Below are 21,275 nucleotides of genomic sequence, written 5' to 3'. Positions count from 1 at the left end.
TTGCCATGCCTTTTGGTTTTCTGACCAGTCTAGTCATCAAAGCTGCCATCTACTTGGCATTCTACGGTTTCCTGCATCCAGGTGAGTTTACATATAGAGGCCCCAATTCACAGATACTACGCATTGGGCCACCTATCCTGACATCAGGATCATTTTGTGTTACGTTCAACAGTATCCAAGATGCAAGAGGCCGGTAGGGACGTGGACATCAAGTTGTTCCAGACTCTTTTTTTTTGCTGTTGGCGAGGTACCGAGTGCCATCATGGGCCGCAGACCTGCTCGCTGTTACAGACACTGCAGAAACAAGCCCTACCCAAAGTTCCGCTGCTGTAGGGGTGTCCTAGATCCCAAAATCAGAATTTTTCACTTGGTTTGTAAGATGGCCAAGGTGGAAGAATTCCCACTATGTGGTCACATGGTCTCCGATGAGAATGAGCAGTTGTCATCTGAAGCTCTTGAAGCTGCCGTATCTGTGCCAACAAGTACATGGTGAAGAGTTGCGGCAAGGATGGTTTCCACATCAGAGTGCGTCTCCACCCATTCCACATCATCCGCATTAACAAAATGTTATCCTGCGCTGGGGCTGATAGGCTCCAAACTGGAATGCGTGGTGCTTTTGGGAAACCTAAGGGCACAGTGGCCAGAGTTCACATTGGGCAGGTCATTATGTCCATCCGCACCAAGACTCAAAACAAGGAACATGTGATTGAAGCTCTGCGCAGAGTCAAGTTAAAGTTCCCTGACATCAGAAGTTTCACATTTCCAAAAAGTGGGGATTCACAAAGTTCAATGCCGAAGACTTTGAGAACATGGTGGTTGAGAAGCATCTTGTTCCTGATGGCTGCAGTGTCAAGTACATGCCTAGTCAAGGCCCTCTGGATAAGTGTAGGTCACTGCATGCTGAATGAGCTCCCCACTTTTATCTGACCTATGTATTTTTGAGATCCTGTATCAATAACATTTTCAAGTACAATGCATGCTCTAAAAGCATTTCACCACACAAGGCTGTATGTAATTAAAAGAAATGTGATGTTTCAATAAAAAAAAAAAAGTTGTTCCAGACTCTCAACGATTGATGCCCAGTTGCAGTTCTGGACCAATTGTTATCCCACCCAACAAGTCCAATGATAGCCCATTGTTACTGTTCCCTTCCAGTCCCCTTGGTACTAGACAGTTAAAAGACGCACGCAGGCAGCACATGCACGGGAGGACGTACATGGATGCCCTTCCAGCAATTTAGGCCCACACTGTAGCTGTCTTTGGCTATAGTGCAGATGCTAAGAGGTTAAAAAACACAGCATAAAAAAGATTCATATAAAAAGCCTTGTATGCCCTCCAATGACATGCTAAATCAATAGTCATACTGCTGAATGTACAGAAAGGTCATCAAGGACAAACATTTAGTCTTGAAAAAGTAAAATAGGTTGGTATAATGGAAATGAGTCAAAGATTGTGTTACATAGGTAGCTTTGTGCTTTAGATGTCATAATTTACATGAATTCCATCACATTTATGCAAAATCAGTCATGAGACGGATCTCTGAAGGCTTTTTCCATAATTCCAACTCTAATTCTATCATTCTGTCTTCTATCACTGGACGTGTCCCGTCATCTCTGTCCGGAGATCACACCAAACCTCAACAATGCTCTTCTATATTGTAATACCTGTGGTCTTGGGACTGGTCTTGGCAATCCCTTCTAACACTTGTATTGTGATGGGTAATCTGGACATCATCAGAAAGAAAGGGAAGTTGAGTCCCTCCGATGTGATCTTTCTGGGGAAGGGAATTGTGAATATTCTCCTCCAGTGTTTGTTTGCTCTCAAAGGAATGTTCTTTCACTTGCCTTCTGCAGTCTTATCATACACACATGTATACTTATTTGTTATCAAATTAACTTACTTCCTAACGTATTACAACTTCTGGTTGACCTTCTGGCTCTCGGCTCATTACTGTACCAGCATCACCAATCCCAGCTATGGGTTCTTCATCTGGATAAAGAGAATTGTGTCCAATTTCCTGAGTCACCTTCTATTCCTGACAGCACTTGGGGTGTTCATTGTGAATGTTCTGACTATCGGGGCTTTCAATGGAGGAAGTCCTATCCAGTCACCTGAGAACAGTACAGAAATCTCTATCTCTGTTGCCATGACCAATTGCCATGTTAATTATTACTATCTTGTGCCTGCAAATTTCCTAGGCGTCGTTCTTCCATTCTGCCTTAGTCTTCTGTGCCTGGTCCTCACTTTCTCCTTTCTGCTCAGACACGTCTGGAGGGTGAAGAATAACGACTCGGGATCAACACGTCCAAATCTTCAGGCTCATGTCACGGCACTGAGGACAATCTTCTTCTTACTTCTCATGCTCGTTTCCTTCTCTGTGAGTGAGGTGCTTTCATTTCTCAGAAAATGCTCAGAGATCACAAACCAGATAAGCATGGTGAGCTGGGCTTTCCGATTAGTGTCTCCATCGGCCGAGGCTGTCATCATCTTCCAGGCCAGCAACAAGCTAAAAAGGATCATTCTGAGAAGATTCTGGACCAGAAGCTCTTTAACCCCATAAACCCGTATACAAATGTCACACTGTTATTGCAAACATAATAATAATAATAACTAGAAAAGCTACAATTTCTGGGAAGTGTTTTTGCCTCCACCAGTAGTTTAGAGTGGAGTTTCAATGAATGTCAATGGATGGCGTGAGTTGCAAACAAATGGTTATATTGTTAAAACTATCAGGACTATGGCTTAGCTTAACTAACTTAACTAGCTCAACTTAACTACTTGCCTACCGCCCGCTGTCATATGTGATGGTAAAGCTTTCGTTCTGGGTAGACGCCATATGACATCTTCTCCTTCCCAGGCCACTAGGGGACACGCACGTGCACGTCCGCCGCGTCACTGGGGACCCGGTGCACGTTCCCGCCGGCCGCGATGTCCGCCAGGCACCCCGCGATTGCCCAGTAACTGAACAGGACCGTCCTGTACAGTTACACACAGATCCACATTCTGTCAGGGAGAGGAGACCAATGGTGTATCCCTTGTACATAGGGACACCGATTGGTCACCTCCCCCAGTCAATTCCCTCCCCCCACAGTTAGAATCACTCCCTATGGAACACATTTAACCCCTTGATCGCCCCCTATTTTAACCCCTTTCTTGCCAGTCACATTTACACAGTAATCAGTGCATATTTATAGCACTAATCGCTGTATAAATGTGAATGGTGCCAAAAATGTGTCAAAAGTGTCCGATATGTCTGCTGCAATATCACAGTCACAATAAAAATCGCAGATTGATTGATTGATTGATTTTTGAGCTTAATTAGGCGCCAAATGCCCACTGTGAAGATTGTCTCTGGACAAAAATTATATTTATTAACCACTTAAAGACCTTAGGTGTTTTTCAGATTGTCACCTTCTATTCCTGACAGCACTTGGGATGTTCCCTGCGAGTGTTCTGACTATCTGGATTTTTAATGAAGGAAGTCCTAGCCAATCTTCTGAGAACAGTACAGTAGGCCCTTTTACCAATGTAATTTTCTATGTTAATTTTTCCTATTTTGTACCTGCAAACACCCTAGGCGTCATTCTTCCATTCTGCCTTAGTCTTCTGTGTCTGGTCCTCACTTTCTCCTTTCTGCTCAGACACGTCTGGAGGGTGAAGAATAACGACTCGGGATCAACACGTCCAAATCTTCAGGCTCATGTCACGGCACTGAGGACAATCTTCTTCTTACTTGTTGTGCTCACCTCCTTCTCCATATGTGAGGTGCTTTCGTTTCTCACAAAATCCTCAGAGTTCACAAACCCAATAAGCTTTGTCAGTTTGTCTTTCCAATTATTGTGTCCATCAGTGGAGGCCACCATCATCTTCCAGGCCAGCAACAAGCTGAAAAGGATCATTGTGAGAAGATTCTGGACCAGAAGCTCTTTACCTTGAATGTCTAAATATACGGTATATTTCTACTTTAACCAGAGGCATAAATATAGATGATGGGCCCCACAGAAAATTGTCAAGGGGGCTTCCCGGTGACCACTCTACTGCCATTGATTTAAATATAAAATGTGTCTAAATAAAGGGATAGGTACCAGCAGAGCATATTCAGTACATTACTACAGACCGGTGCTGTAGGTATAAGCTGTCAGGAAAGAGGGGGGAGGTGGGGGGGCATCAAGACAGGAAACTCACTTTTAACGTAACAGATTTTCTTGCTAACCTCTCATCTCAGTAGTTCCCCAGTCTTCTTTTCCGACATCCCAGATCTAAGGGCTCCAGAGTGGAGCCCTCTGATGTGGCCCGCGACCTCCTTCCCTGGGATGGTTGGTTGGCAAGCCCAGATTGCAGGTTGCTGACCTGCCATCCAAGAGCATCAGTGTTGTAAATGAACCCGGTGGTAGAGGAAGCAATCGGCTTTTCAGAAAGTGCACCACACCCGCAGGATATAATAGACGTCTATGGCAAAGTGCAGCTAACCGGCAGGAAAACCTCAGTTACACTGCGCCACAATAGACCGCAGATCATCAGTGTAAAAGCAGCCTTCGGCCCTTTTCACATGATCGGTCTGACCCAATCGGACCCTCCATTTACCTCTATGGAGCGTCAGATCTAAACAGACTTTTGTTCCATTTACAACTACCTACCACCAATCCGATCTGCTAAAAAAAACTGAAGTGGATCTTCCCCCTTCTATATGATTGGATCGGAGGGCCCACAGAGTATATTGGGCTGTGTCTGTGTCTGCGTTGCATATGCAGACTGAACACAGACCTGTCATCTGCCCACTCCGCTCATTGTGGCCCACGACTGTTTACTAAGTCACTTAAGTGGCCCTCGGCCTTCAAAAGGTTGGACACCCCTGGTGTAAAAAGTAAGGGACCCGAGATTGAGCCCTTCTATTAATCAGGCGCCGAGATGCGACGGCCCGCATTCAGAGTTATGACGGCGTATCTGGAGATACGCCGACGTAACTCCTTTATGAATCTAGCCCCTAATATTTTCCTTTATTGGATACCGGGCGATCCTTTGCCTTCTTTTCTTCCATATCTTATAAGGAGTTGACCTTAAGGCCGCACAGCGAGGTAGCAGCCCAAGCCCAAACAGGGCTCACCATGACCTTTTTCTCACACTGGGCACGGACCTCGGGAAACCAATTCTTTCCATCTGTCCACACGGTACCAAACTACAACACTGACTGATCGGGTCAGTCCAGCGTGATCTACACCTACTTTGCTCGTTAAATAGCTATAAAAACTTTCCAGTAAGACAGGGGGGGGGGGGGGCCCGTCAGACATTGCTGTTTCAAAAGAGATTTAAATCCAGTGGGGGTGAGAAAGGTGTCAAGACGGAACTCGTTCTTCTGGAACAGGGGGGAGAAACTGTTGGTCTGTGACACCTGGAAGAAACTTAGGGTGTCCTATGACCAGAGTCATACAAGATGGGGATTTCCCTGAGAGTATCCTAACTTTTAGTGCAGAGGGTAGGAAAGCTGCAGCTCCAGGTGAGCACACCTAAGGTAATCACTGTCCACTCAAGAACCAATGGGTGCCGGCAATGCACATGGCATGAAAAGAGAGAAAGGTATATGGACAGCCGCACTCCAAAGTCTTAAAAAGACGTGCCCTTTATTTGGGTAAAAAGAAAATGCACTACAAAAAACAGCATACAGTGGGAAAAAACAACTGACGCGTTTCACATTGAACCTCAGTGCTTAGTGATAGCTATGACTAAGCATTGAGGTTCAATGTGAAACGCGTCAGCTGTTTTTTCCCACTGTATGCTGTTTTTTGTAGTGCATTTTCTTTTTACCCAAATAAAGGGCACGTCTTTTTAAGACTTTGGAGTGCGGCTGTCCATATACCTTTCTCTCTTTTCAGTGCAGAGGGGTTGAGCTGTATACCGTACACCTGGGGGGAAGTTTGTTCCATTCGTTATGCTCTGTTATGTAGTGTTGGGAAAACACATAAAATAGGAAAAGATCCACAGATAACTTCATCGAGCAACATTGTTCCAGCATAGTGATAAGAGGAACATGATAAAGAACATCATTTGTGGTTGGGGGCTCTAAGAGCCTACTGAAACTCACTCACTTTGTTCTGCTGGGTGCTAAAATCTCTATAGCCCAAGCTTGGAAACAGCCGATTGTGTCCTTTGCTACAGCAAAACAAAAGATACTGTATCTTGGATAATGGTCCAGGAGAAGGCGGTTGGCACCCTTATGGCATCCTCCAAAGTATACGAGGCTGTATGGGAACCATGAAGTATCTACATACATCAACCCCTGTGAATCAGTTCGATAGAACGCCCTATCCGGTGTCTCATGATGTATCCTCACTACGCTGTTTGAATCTCTTCTTCTCCTCTCTTTTCTTTGGGTCTCAACTTTCCTTCTATTTATTTTTCTCTCTTATGGTGTGATCACATGATTTATGATACTTTTAGATTTGGTCACATTAGAGGATATCCATTCAGTAGGAATTCCTTCTTTGTTGGGGGGGGGGGGGGTTCCGCACTTCCAAGAACTATCGCTTTACCTTTGATTCATTAATGTTGATATGTATAACATGTTTTCCAGTCACTATACTAGCAGAAAGTTTCATCCCTTGTTTGTAAGGTTGATCTAAATGTTCAAGACCTTGATATGGATGGTGATTATTCTTGTTGCAATGTCTTACTCTGCAATTCTTCTTGTTTGTTTTCAATAAAAGTATAGAAAGAGAACTCCATTTGTGTGCATTGTTGTTTTAAAACAGAATTGTGTCAAAATAGGATTATTTTTTTGCCCTTTTTTGTAATTGTTGCCTTTCAGGCCTCCTACACACGGGCCAGAACCTCATCAGGAAACAAATGTTGTTATTCTTGGCCAGAATCTTTTCCCGCCCGGTTCTTTTGAAAGGCAAGGACACGGTGACGTAATCGCGTATGTCGAGCATGCGCTTGTCACATTCGATGCCGTTGCCGCCACCTTGCTTTACCTTACCTATGCCGTGGAAGCTACCGTGCATGCGTCAAAGTCATTTCGAGCATGCGCGGGTTTCCACGGCGACAGGTAAGTATACACACGCTCGGGTTCCTCGTTGGGAAACAGGCCGACAAAAACCTTGACGAGAAATTAGAGAGCAAGATCTCTATATTTCTCGTCGAGATTCTGGCCAGATTTCCAGACGAGAAACCTAAAAGCCTGGTACACACGCACGGTTTACTCGGCAAGAAAGCTCTGCCAGCAGTTTTCTTGCTGGTTCTTGCCGAGTAAACAGAGCGTGTGTACGAGGCTTAAGAGTCTTAGCGAATAAGACAATTCTGTTGCAAAGTATGATTGATAGGTGCATTGGAGTCAATTGAGATTAGAACGTTGTGGAGTAACAGGAACTGGCTTCTTTATTGGAACATAACCACACCGCACATGGTAAGAAGAACACACAGACAGGAAAAGAAAACCAACATGTACATCACTGTGGACAGGAAATACAACACATCATAGAAAACATAGCATAGCATATCACTGAGCATTAGCGACATCTTGTGTCCTTTTTTCTAAACTGCATTCAATACAATAGGCTAAGCTGAAGGTTCATTGTATCTCCAACAAATTCCACCTACAGTCATGGACAAAATTGTTGGCACCCCAGACATTTTTCTCACAGAAAAGTATTGCAGTAACACATGTTTTTCTATACACATGTGTATTCCCTTTGTGTGTATTGGAACAAAACAAAAAAAGGGAGGCAAAAAATCAAATTGGACATAATGTCACACAAAACTCCAAAAATGGGCTGGTCAAAATTCTTGGCACCCTTTCAAAATTGTGGATAAATAAGATTGTTTCATGCATGTGATGCTCCTTTAAACTCACCCGGGGCAAGCAACAGGTGTGGTCAATATAAAAATCACACCTGAAAGCAGATAAAAAGGAGAGAAGTTCACTCATGCCTTGTACACACGACCGAACATGTCCGCTGAAACTGGTCCGTCGGAGCGGACAGGTTTCCAGCAGACAAAAGTTTCTTAGCATGCTAAGAAACTTGTCCGCTGGAAGCCTGTTTGTCCGACATGTCCGCTGGTTAGTAAACCTAACCAGCAGACCGAAATCTCCCGAATGCGCCGAATAGATTCGACGCATGCGTGGAAGCATTTTACTTCCTGGTTTGCGGACGTGGCGGCGTCTCAACGTCACCGCCACGTCACCGCGCTGTCTGTCCGCGGGGATTTAGTTTTTTTTTTTTAAGTGTATTTTGTGCGTGTACTCGAGAGAGGAGCCGGACTGCAGGAGTTTGGAGTAGGCAGGCCTCCCCCAGAGGCAATCTGCCACCTTTCTCCATGCCCCAGGTGGCAATGGCGGGTGCGTGAGGGGTTACTCCTAAACAGCCCGCCCTACCTGCTCCGCTTTGAAGCCCAACGGGGCAGAGGGACTCCCTATAAGGGAGTGAGAGGATCTAGCCCGCTCAACCAGCCCCGTTAGTCCTTCGCCTCTCTTTTTAGAGACCGCGTGGTCAAAGTGCGTGCATGTTAACCCAATTTCGAGTGCGTGTAAGTGTGGTGGTTTTTGTGGGAGGGGGGTGGGCGTGCTAAGCGCAGGCTTACCTCGCATAGCACACCCACCGGGAGCCGGGCAGAGACCACCAAACTCAATTCACATGTAGCCGAGACCGGGATCCAAACCCCTAGCTGCAGAGGTGAATGGCTTGTCAGCACAGTGCCAATCGCGTTGAGCCACCGCAGCTCCCAGGGGGGATTTCGGTTTGATGGTGTGTGCAGCCATCAGACCAAAATCTCCCAGCGGACATGTGCGATGAAAACGGTCTGCGAACCGTTTTCACCGGACATGTTCGATCGTCTGTACGAGGCCTCAGTCTTTGCATTGTGTGTCTGTGTGTGCCGCATTAAGCATGGGCAACAGAAAGAGGAGAAGAGAACCGTCTGAGGACTTGAGAACCAAAATTGTGGAGAAATATCAACAATCTCAAGGTTACAATTCCATCTCCAGAGATCTAGATTTGCTTTTGTTTACAGTGCGCAACATCATCAAGAAGTTTGCAACCCCCGGCACTGTAGCCAATCTCTCTGGGCGTGGACGGAAGAGAACAATTGATGAAAGGTTGAAAAGCAGTGGCTTCAACACGTTTCGCCATATCGGCTTCATCAGGAAGAGCATTACTATATGACGTAAGCTGCATCAATAAAAGAGTATACAATCAAATAAAGTGCTTTGAAAAAGTATTCATACCCCTTGACACTTTCAACATTTAGTCATGTTAAATTCAAAAACATAAATGTATTTTATTGGGATTTTATGTGAGAGACCAACACAAAGTGTCACATAATTGTGAAGTGGAAGGAAAATGATACAAATAAATATGTGAAAAGTGTGTGTTTGTGTGTGGGGGGGGCATTTGTATTCAGCCCCCTTTACTCTGATACCCCTAACTAAAATCTAGTGGAACCAATTACTTTCAGGCCCCGTACACACAAGAGGATCCATCCGCTGGAATTGATCCGCGGACCGGCTCCAGCGGATAGATCCCCTGGTGTGTACAATCCAGCGGATCTGTTTCCACGGATTTTTATCCCCTGGGATGGATTTCCAGCGGATAAAAATTTGAAGACATGCTTTCAAATCTATCCGCTTGAATCCATCCCAACGGATTGATCCGCTGGTCTGTACAGACTCACCGGATCAATCCGTCCGAATGAATCCCCCGCATGCGTCGTAATAATTCGACGCATGCGTGGAATTCCTTATATGACAGCGTCGCGCACGTCGCCGCGTCATCATCGCGGCTATAGCGCGACACGTCATCGCGATGGGATTTCGGCGCGGATTTCGATCCGATGGTGAGTACACTCCATTGGATCAAAATCCTCGCAAATCCTCGAGAGGATTTATCCGCGGAAACGGTCCGGTGGACCGTATCCGCGGATAAATCCTCTCGTGTGTACTAGGCCTCAGAAGTCACCAAATTAGTAAATAGATTCTACCTGTGTGTCATTTAATCTCAGTATAAATACAGCTGTTCTGTGAAGACCTCAGAGGTTTGTTAGAAAACCTTATTGAAGGCCAAGGAACACATCAGACACATTACTGAACTTTGGCTTGTTCCTCAACAATGTTTCTGCTTGATTCCAACCTACAAACACTTGTTACCAACCTTTGACTTATTTAGTGACTATGCTTCTGCTTGATCCCCAGGGCCGCCATCAGGGGGGTACAGGCAGTACACCTGTAAGGGGCTTAGAGGTCCCCAGGGGCCCGGATGGCAACCCCCCCTTTTTTTGTTTATTTTTTTATAAAAAAATATATATATATTTTTTAATATATTTGTATTTTATTAAAGGGTTCATAGGTATATATATATATATATATTAATATATAATTCCTGATGGCGGCCCTGTTGATCCCTACCTGCTATATCTGCTACTGGACCCCATCTTGCTCACCTCCCGGTGGGGTGATCCTGAGGACTGCGACCTGGTACAGTATTAACACACAGCAAAACCCATCTCCACCCTCAGGAGCTCTGGTGAATACCCATTAATGCTCAGACCCTGTGGACTTATCTTGTGGTCTTATCTTGCTGGTCAGTGGGAGCCGCTCTACTGCTATAGCTACTGGTCTCCAAACCTGACCCCTGACCATGACAATCAGGATTGATAAATTTTCAAATATATATACCATAGTTTGTAGACTCTATAACTTTCACACAGACTAAATAATATACAGTATCTCACAAAAGTAAGTACACCCCTCAGATACATTTTTGTAAATCATTTCATGTGACAACACTGAAGAAATGACACTTTGCTTCAATGTAAAGTAGTGAGTGTACAGCTTGTATAACAGTGTAAACTTCTTATCCCCTCAAAAACTCAACATACAGCTGATACTGTCTAAACCTCTGGCAACAAAAGTGAGGACACCCCAAAGTGAAAATGTCCAAATTGGGTACAAAGTGCCATGGAGCATGGAGATCACCAGAGCTTCACAGGTTGCCACTGGAGTCCTCTTCCTCTCCTCCATGACGACATCATAGAGCTGGTGGATGTTAGAGACCTTGCGCTCCTCAACCTTTCATTTGAGGATGTCCCACAGATACTCAATAGGGTTTAGGTCTGGAGACATGCTTGGCCAATCCATCACCTTTACCCTTTAGCTTCTTTAGCAAGGCAGTGGTGGTCTTGGAGGTGTGTTTGGGGTGGTCATCATATTGGAATACTGCCCTGCGGTCCAGTCTCTGAAGGGGGATGGGGTACCAGAAATGTACAACGTTGGTAGTGTTGTAGCGATAAAAGATGACCATTTGTGTTTGAAGTGGGGTGAAGGATTACGTCTGGATAGGTACGTATGCATCAAGGTTTTCTTTATCCAGTAAGGATGTGAGATCATTTATTATATCCTGGGTTGACGGGGGGGCTAGGGGAGGACCATTTTTTTAGTATCGCACATCTGGCTGACATGAAACATGTCAATAACCAAGCTATATTGCGTTGATCGATTTCTTGTTGAGTATTTGGGCCTTTTGTTGAAGGGGCTTTCAGGTAGCCAAAAAGCAAGGTAAAGATGTCCTTCATGGGGGGCATCCCTAACCTGTAATGCAAGGTATTCCACTTGTTTCCAGAAGTTGGAGATATGAGGGCAGAGTCAAAGTCTATGAAGAAGAGAAGGTTTCTCCTGGCTGCACAGGTGGCATAGGTGTTTGTGAGATTTTTGAGTAGGCGGCAAGGCAGGGATGTAGGCACTGTGCATTATTTTTAACTGTTGTTCTCTCCAGAGTTCATTTGTTACATAGGAGCATGTAGAGTTATGATGCGACTCACTGCTTCTGGAGAATTAAGGTCAGAGTTCCAAGATGCAACAGATGTTGCCAGTAATGGTTTACTGAGACGTGTGTTTAGAGGTTTGTAGATGTCAGAGATTTTGAATTGTTGTCAATCCAGTAAATTATTTAGAATAGAAGTTTGAAACCGTTGTATTATGTTAAGGCATAGCCTAGAGACACGTTGAACAGCTTGATGGATGAGCAGAAAGTGGTGTCGTGGAAGCTCGTAGTGGGCCAATGTTTGGGAAACGGGTTTGGCGTTTCCTGTATGCAAGTAGAATAATTGGGTGAAGTGTTTCAGTTGTTGGTGAGCCCAGAGTTTGAGACCTGAGAGAGATGTGGTAGACATGAAGGCTGGATTCTCGTGGATTGGAAGGTGTTTGGAGACCCATGGGAAAAGGTTTAATTTGCGTCTGACCTCACGCCAGGCTATCATCGTGTCTCTAGACAGCAAGTATTGACAGTGGTGAGGAGGGGTGGACCATAGTTTACAGTGAAGGAGAGTTGATAAGCCATGTGGGGCAGCCATTTGGGATTCCAGCTCATGGTTGGAGTACCTAGAGGTGTTTGATATCCAGTCCAGGCATATTCTCAAGAGACAAGATAGGTTATATACTCTAATATTGGGAAGGTTGGCTTCCCCCTCACTCCTGGGGAGGACTAGTTTGTTTAATGAAATACAGGGGCATTGTCTCTGCTAGAGAAAAAGGGATGAGGCTTTGTACAAGGTCTGTATATCTTTGTGACAAAGTAATAAGGGTATTGTCTGGAGGGGATATAGGAGTCTGGCAAAGCTGACCATTTTGAACTGGTGACACCTACCGAAGAGCGAGATGGGGAGATCCATCCATGTCTCCAGTTCGGATACCATTTTAGAAATTACTGGGATGAAATTTGGGTTATACAAGGAAGAAGGAGAGAGGTAATGTGAGTTTTTGCTACCGAGAAGGTGGAGGAGGTAGCCCAGGGTTCTAAAGCAGTGCGGAGTTGCATAGTCTATTCTAGATAGTGTGTGGTGGGAGTGAGTAGAAGGAGTATTCCCTGACTATTGTAGGTAAGGGCCTAAGTGTGTGGCAACGGCCTGAAAAAAAGATTTTGTGGGGGAGTTGGGTGCATAGATATTAGTGAGTATAAGGTCTTTGGAGGATAGTCGGAGGTGAAGGGTCAGGAGGCGTCCCTCCACATCGTGGTCAGAGGACACAACTTCACAGGAAATGTGTTTATGAATGAGGATGAGAACACATGCTTTAGCATTAGTGGAGGCTGAGCCGTGGGTTTTCCCCACCCATGTGAGGGGACCGAAGTCCCTTGACATTCCATGAAACAATTTTCATAACGTCTAGTGGGCTTGGTTAGCGTATGATGTGTGGCAATTGTTAGTGGTCCTTATGGGTAATACGATTCGGGTAAGAGATAATAGGAGAGAGAGGGATGGAGAAGGGAGGAGGGGGGGTGGGTAAGTGCCCAGGCTAGGTGAAGGGGAAATGTAAGTGTAATGAGAGACAGTGGAGTAGAAAACAGAAAATTTATGGGAAGCCGATACAATAAACTGAACAGCCACACGATTGTGTAGACTATGAAACCTCCTGGGAGGCCAAGACATTGGGAAAGAGCTTTGGTGCACAGATCCTGTAGGGAACTTTATCCGTGTTTTGGGGTTCCTAGATTATTTCAGTAGCAAATTATTTTTGGGGGGTCTTTGAGAGGGCTGCTTTGCTCGCAGGGGCCTTCGGGTTAACAGCTGGTATCCCTGGGAGAGAGCTCCTGTGGGATATGCAGATGCACCTGAAGATAAGAGGCTGCATCTTCTCGGTGAAAGAAAGATTTTGTCTCCCCTGCCTGGTTAGTGATAGCTGGGTACGCCAGAGTGTACGCCAGAGTTTTACCCCCTTGAGTTGGAGGGCTGAGCAGATAGGTTGAAAGGCTTTGTGTTTGCGGGACACTTCTTGTGAGTAGTCAGCAAAAATCAGTAGCTTGTGGTCCTCCAATTGAAAGGAATTGGCATTTATGAACGATTTTAAGATGGCGACTCTATCCGAGTAGTTCAGGTATTGAACTATTTTTGGTTGGGGTTAGCGTCTGCCATTAGAAGGTGCTCCCACTCAGTGGGCTCTTTCCAAAATGCAGGGAGTGGTAATGCCGAGAGCCACAGGGATGCGAGTGTTAAAAAGATCTGTCAGGGAGCTTAAATTATAAGCTTTCAGGAGGCCTATAATCCTGAGATTGTTACGACGCAAACGATTTTCCAGGTCATCAAGTTTTTCCAATGTGTACTGCTGGGTTTGGGATGCCCGGTGTGCCGCTGCCTGAGAGCTCTGTGCCTCCTCTTCTAAATCAGACATGTGCTGCTCAGCCTTAGTGAGCCTGCCTGCCTGCTCTCTTATCTCCCTCCGGAGCTGTTCGATCCCTGCAGTAACTGCCCTGTCCACTACAGTAGTAATTGTGGGGGAGAAAAAAGCTGCCACTGCCTGGGGCATCTTGGTGTATTGATCATTTTCCATGGCTAGGGACAGTGCAGCATTGTGGGCTATGTGTGAGCGGCAGATGCTGTGAGAGAGCTATCAGCCATATTGAGAGGCAGAGAGCTGTGATGGGAGGGAATGAGTTCCACGGCTTGAGTGGGACAAGTGCCGGCCATTATCAGGTATCGTTCCATTGGTGGATCAACGGGAGACATGCGGGGCTTGGTAGGTGGAGTGGGAGGGTTGTCTGGCGGACTGGAGACGGTTTTGTGTGCAGTCTGTGCCAGAGCTGCTGTCTCTCACTCCCGCTACATGAGGCACCAAAACCGGAAGTAGGATCTCATATTAATTACACGTAATCATATCTAATATCTGGTCAGGTCAGGATGTTCTAGTACTTTCCATGACAGGTGGAATACACAAAGCTCGCCGGATGCAACATTGTCAGTTATGAGCAATAATAGATTAGACACAGTCAGCAGTTTATCAGTCTAACTAAAAGTCTTACTGAAAAACAATTACATACTTTGTATCTGAAAATGGAAGCTGTCTGATCAAAATGTAGACCGTGAAGTCAATCAAATCCTCACAGAAGTGGTTAAAGGAGAAGAACTCAGTGGCTGATCCTGACCTGTGGACCACCATTTTCTACATGCATGACGCACCGATTCGATTTCTTTTACTTCAGAAGTCAACGACATCTGGTGAGTACGTTTTTTTTTATTATCTAAAAGGCAAAAAGAAAAGAACGCACTTTGACTGGGCACAAAGCATATTTTATTATTTGGACTGATGGTTTATCCATGAGCACTTGATTCACAAATAATATATATTGAGTTTATGTTAATATGGATTCTCTGTCTTCATCCTAAAGGAACTTTATTTGTACTAATGGACAATTAAGTGTCTTCTTTAGAGCAGCACTATTCCTTTTGTTACTTGTGGTCTAATTATTTTCTGCCACAATTTAGCACAGAGCACAGGTGTTTTAAATATATATATGAATGTACACATTGGTCAAGATGGAACAAACAGCAACCAGTACTGAGTTGGTTAAGTATATCAGTTTAATGGAAATTATTCAAAGATTGTGTTACACAGTATACTCTGTGCTTTAGATGTCGGCATTGAAATGAAATCCATCATGTTTATGCAAAGTCAATCATGAGACGGATCTCTGAAGACTCTTTCCATAAGTCCAATTCTAAATATATCATTCTGTCTGCATGTGTGCTTTAGATGTCGGCATTGAAATTAAACACGTTTGATATATGCAAAGTCAATCATGAGACGGATCTCTGAAGGCTTTTTCCATAATTCCAACTCTAATTCTATCATTCTGTCTGCTATCACTGGACGTGTCCCGTCATCTCTGTCCGGAGATCACACCAAACCTCAACATGATGTCTCCAGACTTCATCGCTCTTTTAATCTGTTTGGTCTTGGGTCTTGGCTTGGCAATCCCTTCTAACACTTGTATTGTGATGGGTAATCTGGACATCATCAGAAAGAAAGGGAAGTTGAGTCCCACCGATGGGATCTTCCTGGCTAAGGGAATTGTGAATATTCTCCTCCAGTGTTTGCTGACTTTACAGGGAATACTCTATGTCTTTTCTCAAGAAATCCTATTCAATAGACAATTATATGTGTTTGTGAACATATCGCGTTACTTCCTAACCTCTTACAGCTTCTGGTTGACCTTCTGGCTCTCGGCTCATTACTGTACCAGCATCACCAATCTCAGCTATGGGTTCTTCATCTGGATAAAGAGAATTGTGTCCAATTTCCTGAGTCACCTTCTATTCCTGACAGCACTTGGGGTGTTCATTGTGACTCTCCCCATTATCTGGACTCTGACTGTAGACAGAATTATCCAGTCTTCTGAGAACAGTACAGGATCCTCTATTATTATATTCCATGAAACTTTTTCCTACTTTGTGCCTGTAAACATCCTAGGCTGCATTCTTCCATTCTTCCTTAGTCTTCTGTGTCTGGTCCTCACTTCCTCCTTTCTGCTCAGACACGTCTGGAGGGTGAAGAATAACGACTCGGGATCAACACGTCCAAATCTTCAGGCTCATGTCACGGCACTGAGGACAATCTTCTTCTTACTTCTCATCCTCACACTTTTCTGTATATCTCGAGCATTTAGGTTTCTTGAAAATTTCTCACTGTTTGCAATCAGTTGGACTTTACGATTATTCTCTTCATCGGCGGAGGCCGCCGTCATCTTCCAGGCCAGCAACAAGCTGAGAAGGATCATTCTGAGAAGATTCTGGACCAGAAGTCGGAGGAACGCGGAGACATAAATTGTAGAGGATCTTCAACTTTAATGTCTAAATACTCGCTATAACCTTTTTTTTTAAAAGCAATCTGTTTGATAGTGAACATCTTAAAGGTTCAGATGGAGTGTAGAAGGGTTATATCCAGGGCTGTTTTAATGTGTGGGCACCTCTGGGTATTGTCCATGGGCCCCAAGTACATCCAACTGTCCCAGATTTGCTGGGAAGTCAAATTTTTATTAAGATTTTTCAGGATTGCCATGTCCCAGGCAGCATCCTGGAACCTGTATTGTGTCCTCCTGACCTCCCTCCCCCATACTGGGACCTTTGTGTTCATTAGTCCTTGATTTATGGCATGTTTTCATATTGTTTAAAATCAATTGTATTTAAAGTACTAATAAGAATGTTTAATTGTATCAACTACCGTATATACTCGAGTATAAGCCAAGTTTTTCAGCACATTTTTTTGTCTTGAAACAGCCCCCCTCGGCTTATACTCGAGTGAGAGTCTCGTCTCCAGCCGTGTCAGTCTTGATAAGGAGGGAAGGAAATCCATAGTATGCTGAACATTGTGTGGCTGTGTGTATAGGAGGTCCACGCTGTCCACGCCGTCCATGCTGTCTCGCCTCCTCCTCGTCCGTTCGTGATGAGGAGGAGACAGAGCTTTGTTACAGTGGACGGCAGGGACAACATGGATGGCACGGATTTCCTATTCACACAGCCCTGCTGTAAATCAGAAGGGACAATGTACAGCGTAATATGGCTTTTCTTCCTTCCTCATCAATACTGACACGGTCGATAAGGTACATGGGCACAGTGAGGCTGCTTATGGGCACAGTGAGGCTGCTTATGGGTACGGCGAGGCTGCAAATGGGCACCATGAGGCTGCTTATGGGCACAGTGAGGCTGAAAATGGGCATAGTGAGGCTGAAAGTGGGCATAGTGAGGCTGAAAATGGGCACAGTGAGGCTTCAAGTGGGCATAGTGAGGCTGAAAATGGGCACAGTGAGGCTTCTTATGGGCACAGTGATGCTGCTTATGGGCACAGTAAGGCAGCAGATGGGCATTGTCTTTTACACTTACAGTAGCTTCTGAATTCTCACCCTAGGCTTATACTCGAGTCAATACGTTTTCCCATTTTTTTGTGGTAAAACTAGGTGCCTTGGCTTATACTCGAAAATATACGGTACTTATGTTTTAATTTTTGAGAGTAGGTGCGTAAATTAGGGCAGGCTGGTAGGGTCCCAAGTGAATTTCTTTGCCCAGGGGCTTGTGATGCTATTAAGATGGCTCTGATTATATCCCATAACACACTTTAATCACTGTCTGTGTTCCCCTCTGTGGACATTCCACTGTTTGTCCCGGTGGTCATTGTCACTGGGGCTGAAAGATAAAGAAAGTCCTACATTTGGAGTTTGGTAGAAGAGCCAGAATAGAGGGGAAATCTTTCAAATGGGGACACCTGCTTTGGTGGCAACTGTCTCTAAGAGGAGGGTTCACCTCACTTATGTGGACAGGGTGGAGATTAATGAGGTAATCTCTAAAAAAGGAACACAAATGGAAAAGAACTGACCATTCCACCATTGTATCCATTCTTACCCCATCACCAATTTTTTTTTAAAGTATGCGTAGATAATTTAATTGGAAAGTCCCCCAAATCCTCCCCACTGACCTCCTCCAGCAGGCCCTTATTTACTTCTCTGATGGCAGAGGCCTCCTGCATGGTCTGTTGCCCGGCCAGTACACACTTCTTATAGAGTGTCTGCAAACACGGGCCCCATAGAGTTGAATTGGAGTCTGCTTACAGGTATGTCCTATTGAGGTCTATATGGAAAGTTAGGGGACCGGATGAGGCAGACCATCACTAGGTGTTTACCATCAGAAAACAAAACCCTTCGAAGAAAGACCTTTTGCAGGTGTGTGTGTGGGAGGGGGGCTGGCATATATACAGGTGTGTGTGGGAGGGGGACTGGCATATATACAGATGTGTGTGTGGGAGGGGGGCTGACATATATACAGGTGTTTGTGTGGGAGGGGGGCTGACATATATGCAGGTTTGGGGGGCTGGAATATATACAGGTGTGAGGGGGCAAATATATACAGGTGTGTGTCTGTGGGGGTTGACATATATACATGTTTGGGGGGCGCTGACATATATACATGTGTGTGGGGGGCTAGCATATATACAGATGTGTGGGGGGGAGGGGGGCTGACATATATACAGGTGTGTGTGTGGGAAGGGGGCCGGCATATATACAGATGTGTGTGTGGGAGGGGGGCTGGCATATATACAGATGTGTGTGTGGGAGGGGGGCTGACATATATACAGGTGTGTGTGTGGGAGGGGGGCTGACATATATACAGGTGTTTGTGTGGGAGGGGGGCTGACATATATGCAGGTTTGGGGGGCTGGCATATATACAGGTGTGAGGGGGCTAATATATACAGGTGTGTGTCTGTGGGGGTTGACATATATACATGTTTGGGGGGCGCTGACATATATACAGGTGTATGGGGGGCTGGCATATATACAGGTGGGGATGGGGCTGACATATATACAGGTGTGGGGGGCGCTAACATATATGCAGGTGTATAAGTTGGGCTGATATATACAGGTGTGGGGGTGTTGACATATATACAGGTGTGGGGGTGTTGACATATATACAGGTGTGGGGATGCTGACATATATACAGGTGGGGATGGGGCTGACATATATACAGGTGTGTGGGGGGCTTGCATATATACAGGAGTGGGGGGCTTGCATATATACAGGAGTGGGGGGCTTGCATATATACAGGAGTGGGGGGGGCTTGCATATATACAGGTGTGGGGGGTGCTGACATATATACAGGTGTGGGGGGCTGACATATATACAGGTGTGTGGAGGGCTGGCATATATACAGGTGTGTGGGGGGCTGATATATATACAGGTGGGTGGGTGCTGACATATATACAGGTGTGTGAGGGGCTTGCATATATACAGGTGTGGGGGGGTGCTGACATATATACAGGTGTGGGGGGGCTGACATATATACAGGTGTGTGGAGGGCTGGCATATATACAGGTATGTGGGGGCTGATATATATACAGGTGGGTGGGCGCTGACATATATACAGGTGTGTGGAGGGGGGCTGACATATATACAGGTGGGGTGGAGCTGAAATATATACAGGTGTGTGGAGGGGGGCTGACATATATACAGGTGGGGGTGGAGCTGAAATATATACAGGTGTGGGGGGGGGCGCTGACATATATACAGGATTGAGGGGGGAAGGTGAGGGCATACAGGTGTGGTGGCCAGTGTTCAGATTCAGTGGGATGGCCTGCGGGCAAATCCTGGAGAATGTTGGTGGTCAGACTCAGGGGGGGGGGGCTCAGGCCTTAAACCTGTGTACTCCAGATTGGTGTGGTCTCCATTAATGGGGAAACGGAGTTGGGGTTGGCCGGGCAAGGTATGGGTCGGACGTGTCCGGTGAGTCTGTACAGACGACCGAACACGTCCGACGGACAGGTTTCCACCGGATAGATTTCTTAGCATGCTAAGAAATTTTGATCCGCTGGAAACTGTCCAATCCGCCGGACAATTGTCTGCTCGGGCCTACACACGACCGGATCCGTCCGCTGGAACTGGTCCGTCGGACCAGTTTCAGCAGATCGATCCGATCGTGTGTACGGGGCCTTAGTGTCCTGCTGAGCACCGATTAAAGCTTGCAGGAGGAGTTTGTATTCTCCTCTGACTGTCCTATTAGGCTGTATGACCCCTGACCCTCTGTCTGGACAGTGCTGATTGACCCTGTGCTGATCACATGCACCCTCCCTGTCATAGATTGGTGCGACGAGAACTGTGTGGACTGCAACAGAGTGAACCAAACACGAGTAAAGTGAAAATAATATAATTTATTATAAGGAAAGTAAATAAACAAAAATAAACGCACCTCCCATATAGCAAACATTGATTAACCAGCAACCAACCCCAGTGACACACAATAAACAACGGCCTAATCCAAAAGTATATACAGGAGTAAGATGTAATCCTAAACAAGCCAGGGTCATACACGGGAGATCAAGCAGAGAGGGCTGGGAACAAGACAGGACAGGGAGAGGATAACAGGAGACAGCGGGAACAGGCAGAAGGGATCAAGCTGCAGGATAGGGGTCCATGAATGGATACAGGGTCACAGGATACAGAATCAGGATCAGGATACAGGATAACAAGATTACAGGATACAGGATCAGGATATAGGATAAAGTATCAGGATCAGGATACAGGATATCAAGATCACAGGATACAGAATCAGGATCAGGATATAGGATACAGAATCATGATTAGGATCAGGATACAGAATAAGGATCAGAATCAGAATCAGGATACAGGATACAGAATCAGGATTAGGATCAGGATACAGAATAAGGATCAGGATACAGGATAACAAGATTACAGGATACAGAATCAGGATCAGGATATAGGATAACAAGATTACAGGATACAGAATCAGGATCAGGATATAGGATAAAGAATCAGAATCAGGATACAGGATAACACGATCACAGGATACAGAATCAGGATACAGGATAACAAGATCACAGGATACAGGATCAGGATCAGGATATAGGATACAGAATCAGGATTAGGATCAGGATACAGAATCAGGTTTTAGGATCAGAATCAAGATACAGGATACAGAATCAGGATTAGGATCAGGATCAGGATACAGAATCAGGTT

At 45.3% G+C, this 21,275-nt stretch overlaps 2 protein-coding genes and 1 pseudogene across 2 annotated transcripts; all 3 read left to right on the top strand.

Moving 5' to 3' along the window:
- Window positions 1-262: 262 nt before the first annotated feature.
- On the top strand, window positions 263-1,000 carry LOC120942550 (annotated as a pseudogene).
- Window positions 1,001-1,642: 642 nt separating this feature from the next.
- LOC120942788 (taste receptor type 2 member 40-like) lies at window positions 1,643-2,560 on the top strand. The gene has a single exon (XM_040355714.1). The coding sequence runs from the start codon at window positions 1,643-1,645 to the stop codon at window positions 2,558-2,560; it is 918 nt and encodes a 305-aa protein (XP_040211648.1).
- Window positions 2,561-15,669: 13,109 nt separating this feature from the next.
- On the top strand, window positions 15,670-16,578 carry LOC120942787 (taste receptor type 2 member 40-like). Its single transcript, XM_040355713.1, has one exon. It carries the CDS (start codon window positions 15,670-15,672, stop codon window positions 16,576-16,578), a length of 909 nt encoding a protein of 302 aa, XP_040211647.1.
- Window positions 16,579-21,275: the final 4,697 nt, after the last annotated feature.

This window comes from Rana temporaria, chromosome 6, assembly GCF_905171775.1.
Source record: "Rana temporaria chromosome 6, aRanTem1.1, whole genome shotgun sequence".
In the NCBI taxonomy this organism is placed as follows: domain Eukaryota; kingdom Metazoa; phylum Chordata; class Amphibia; order Anura; family Ranidae; genus Rana; species Rana temporaria.
This window is presented reverse-complemented; position numbering and strand designations above follow the sequence as displayed.

Bases quoted from the DNA above. Each gene is read 5' to 3' on its own strand.
- LOC120942788 (XM_040355714.1), top strand. From the start codon at position 1,643: ATGCTCTTCTATATTGTAATACCTGTGGTCTTGGGACTGGTCTTGGCA.
- LOC120942787 (XM_040355713.1), top strand. From the start codon at position 15,670: ATGATGTCTCCAGACTTCATCGCTCTTTTAATCTGTTTGGTCTTGGGT.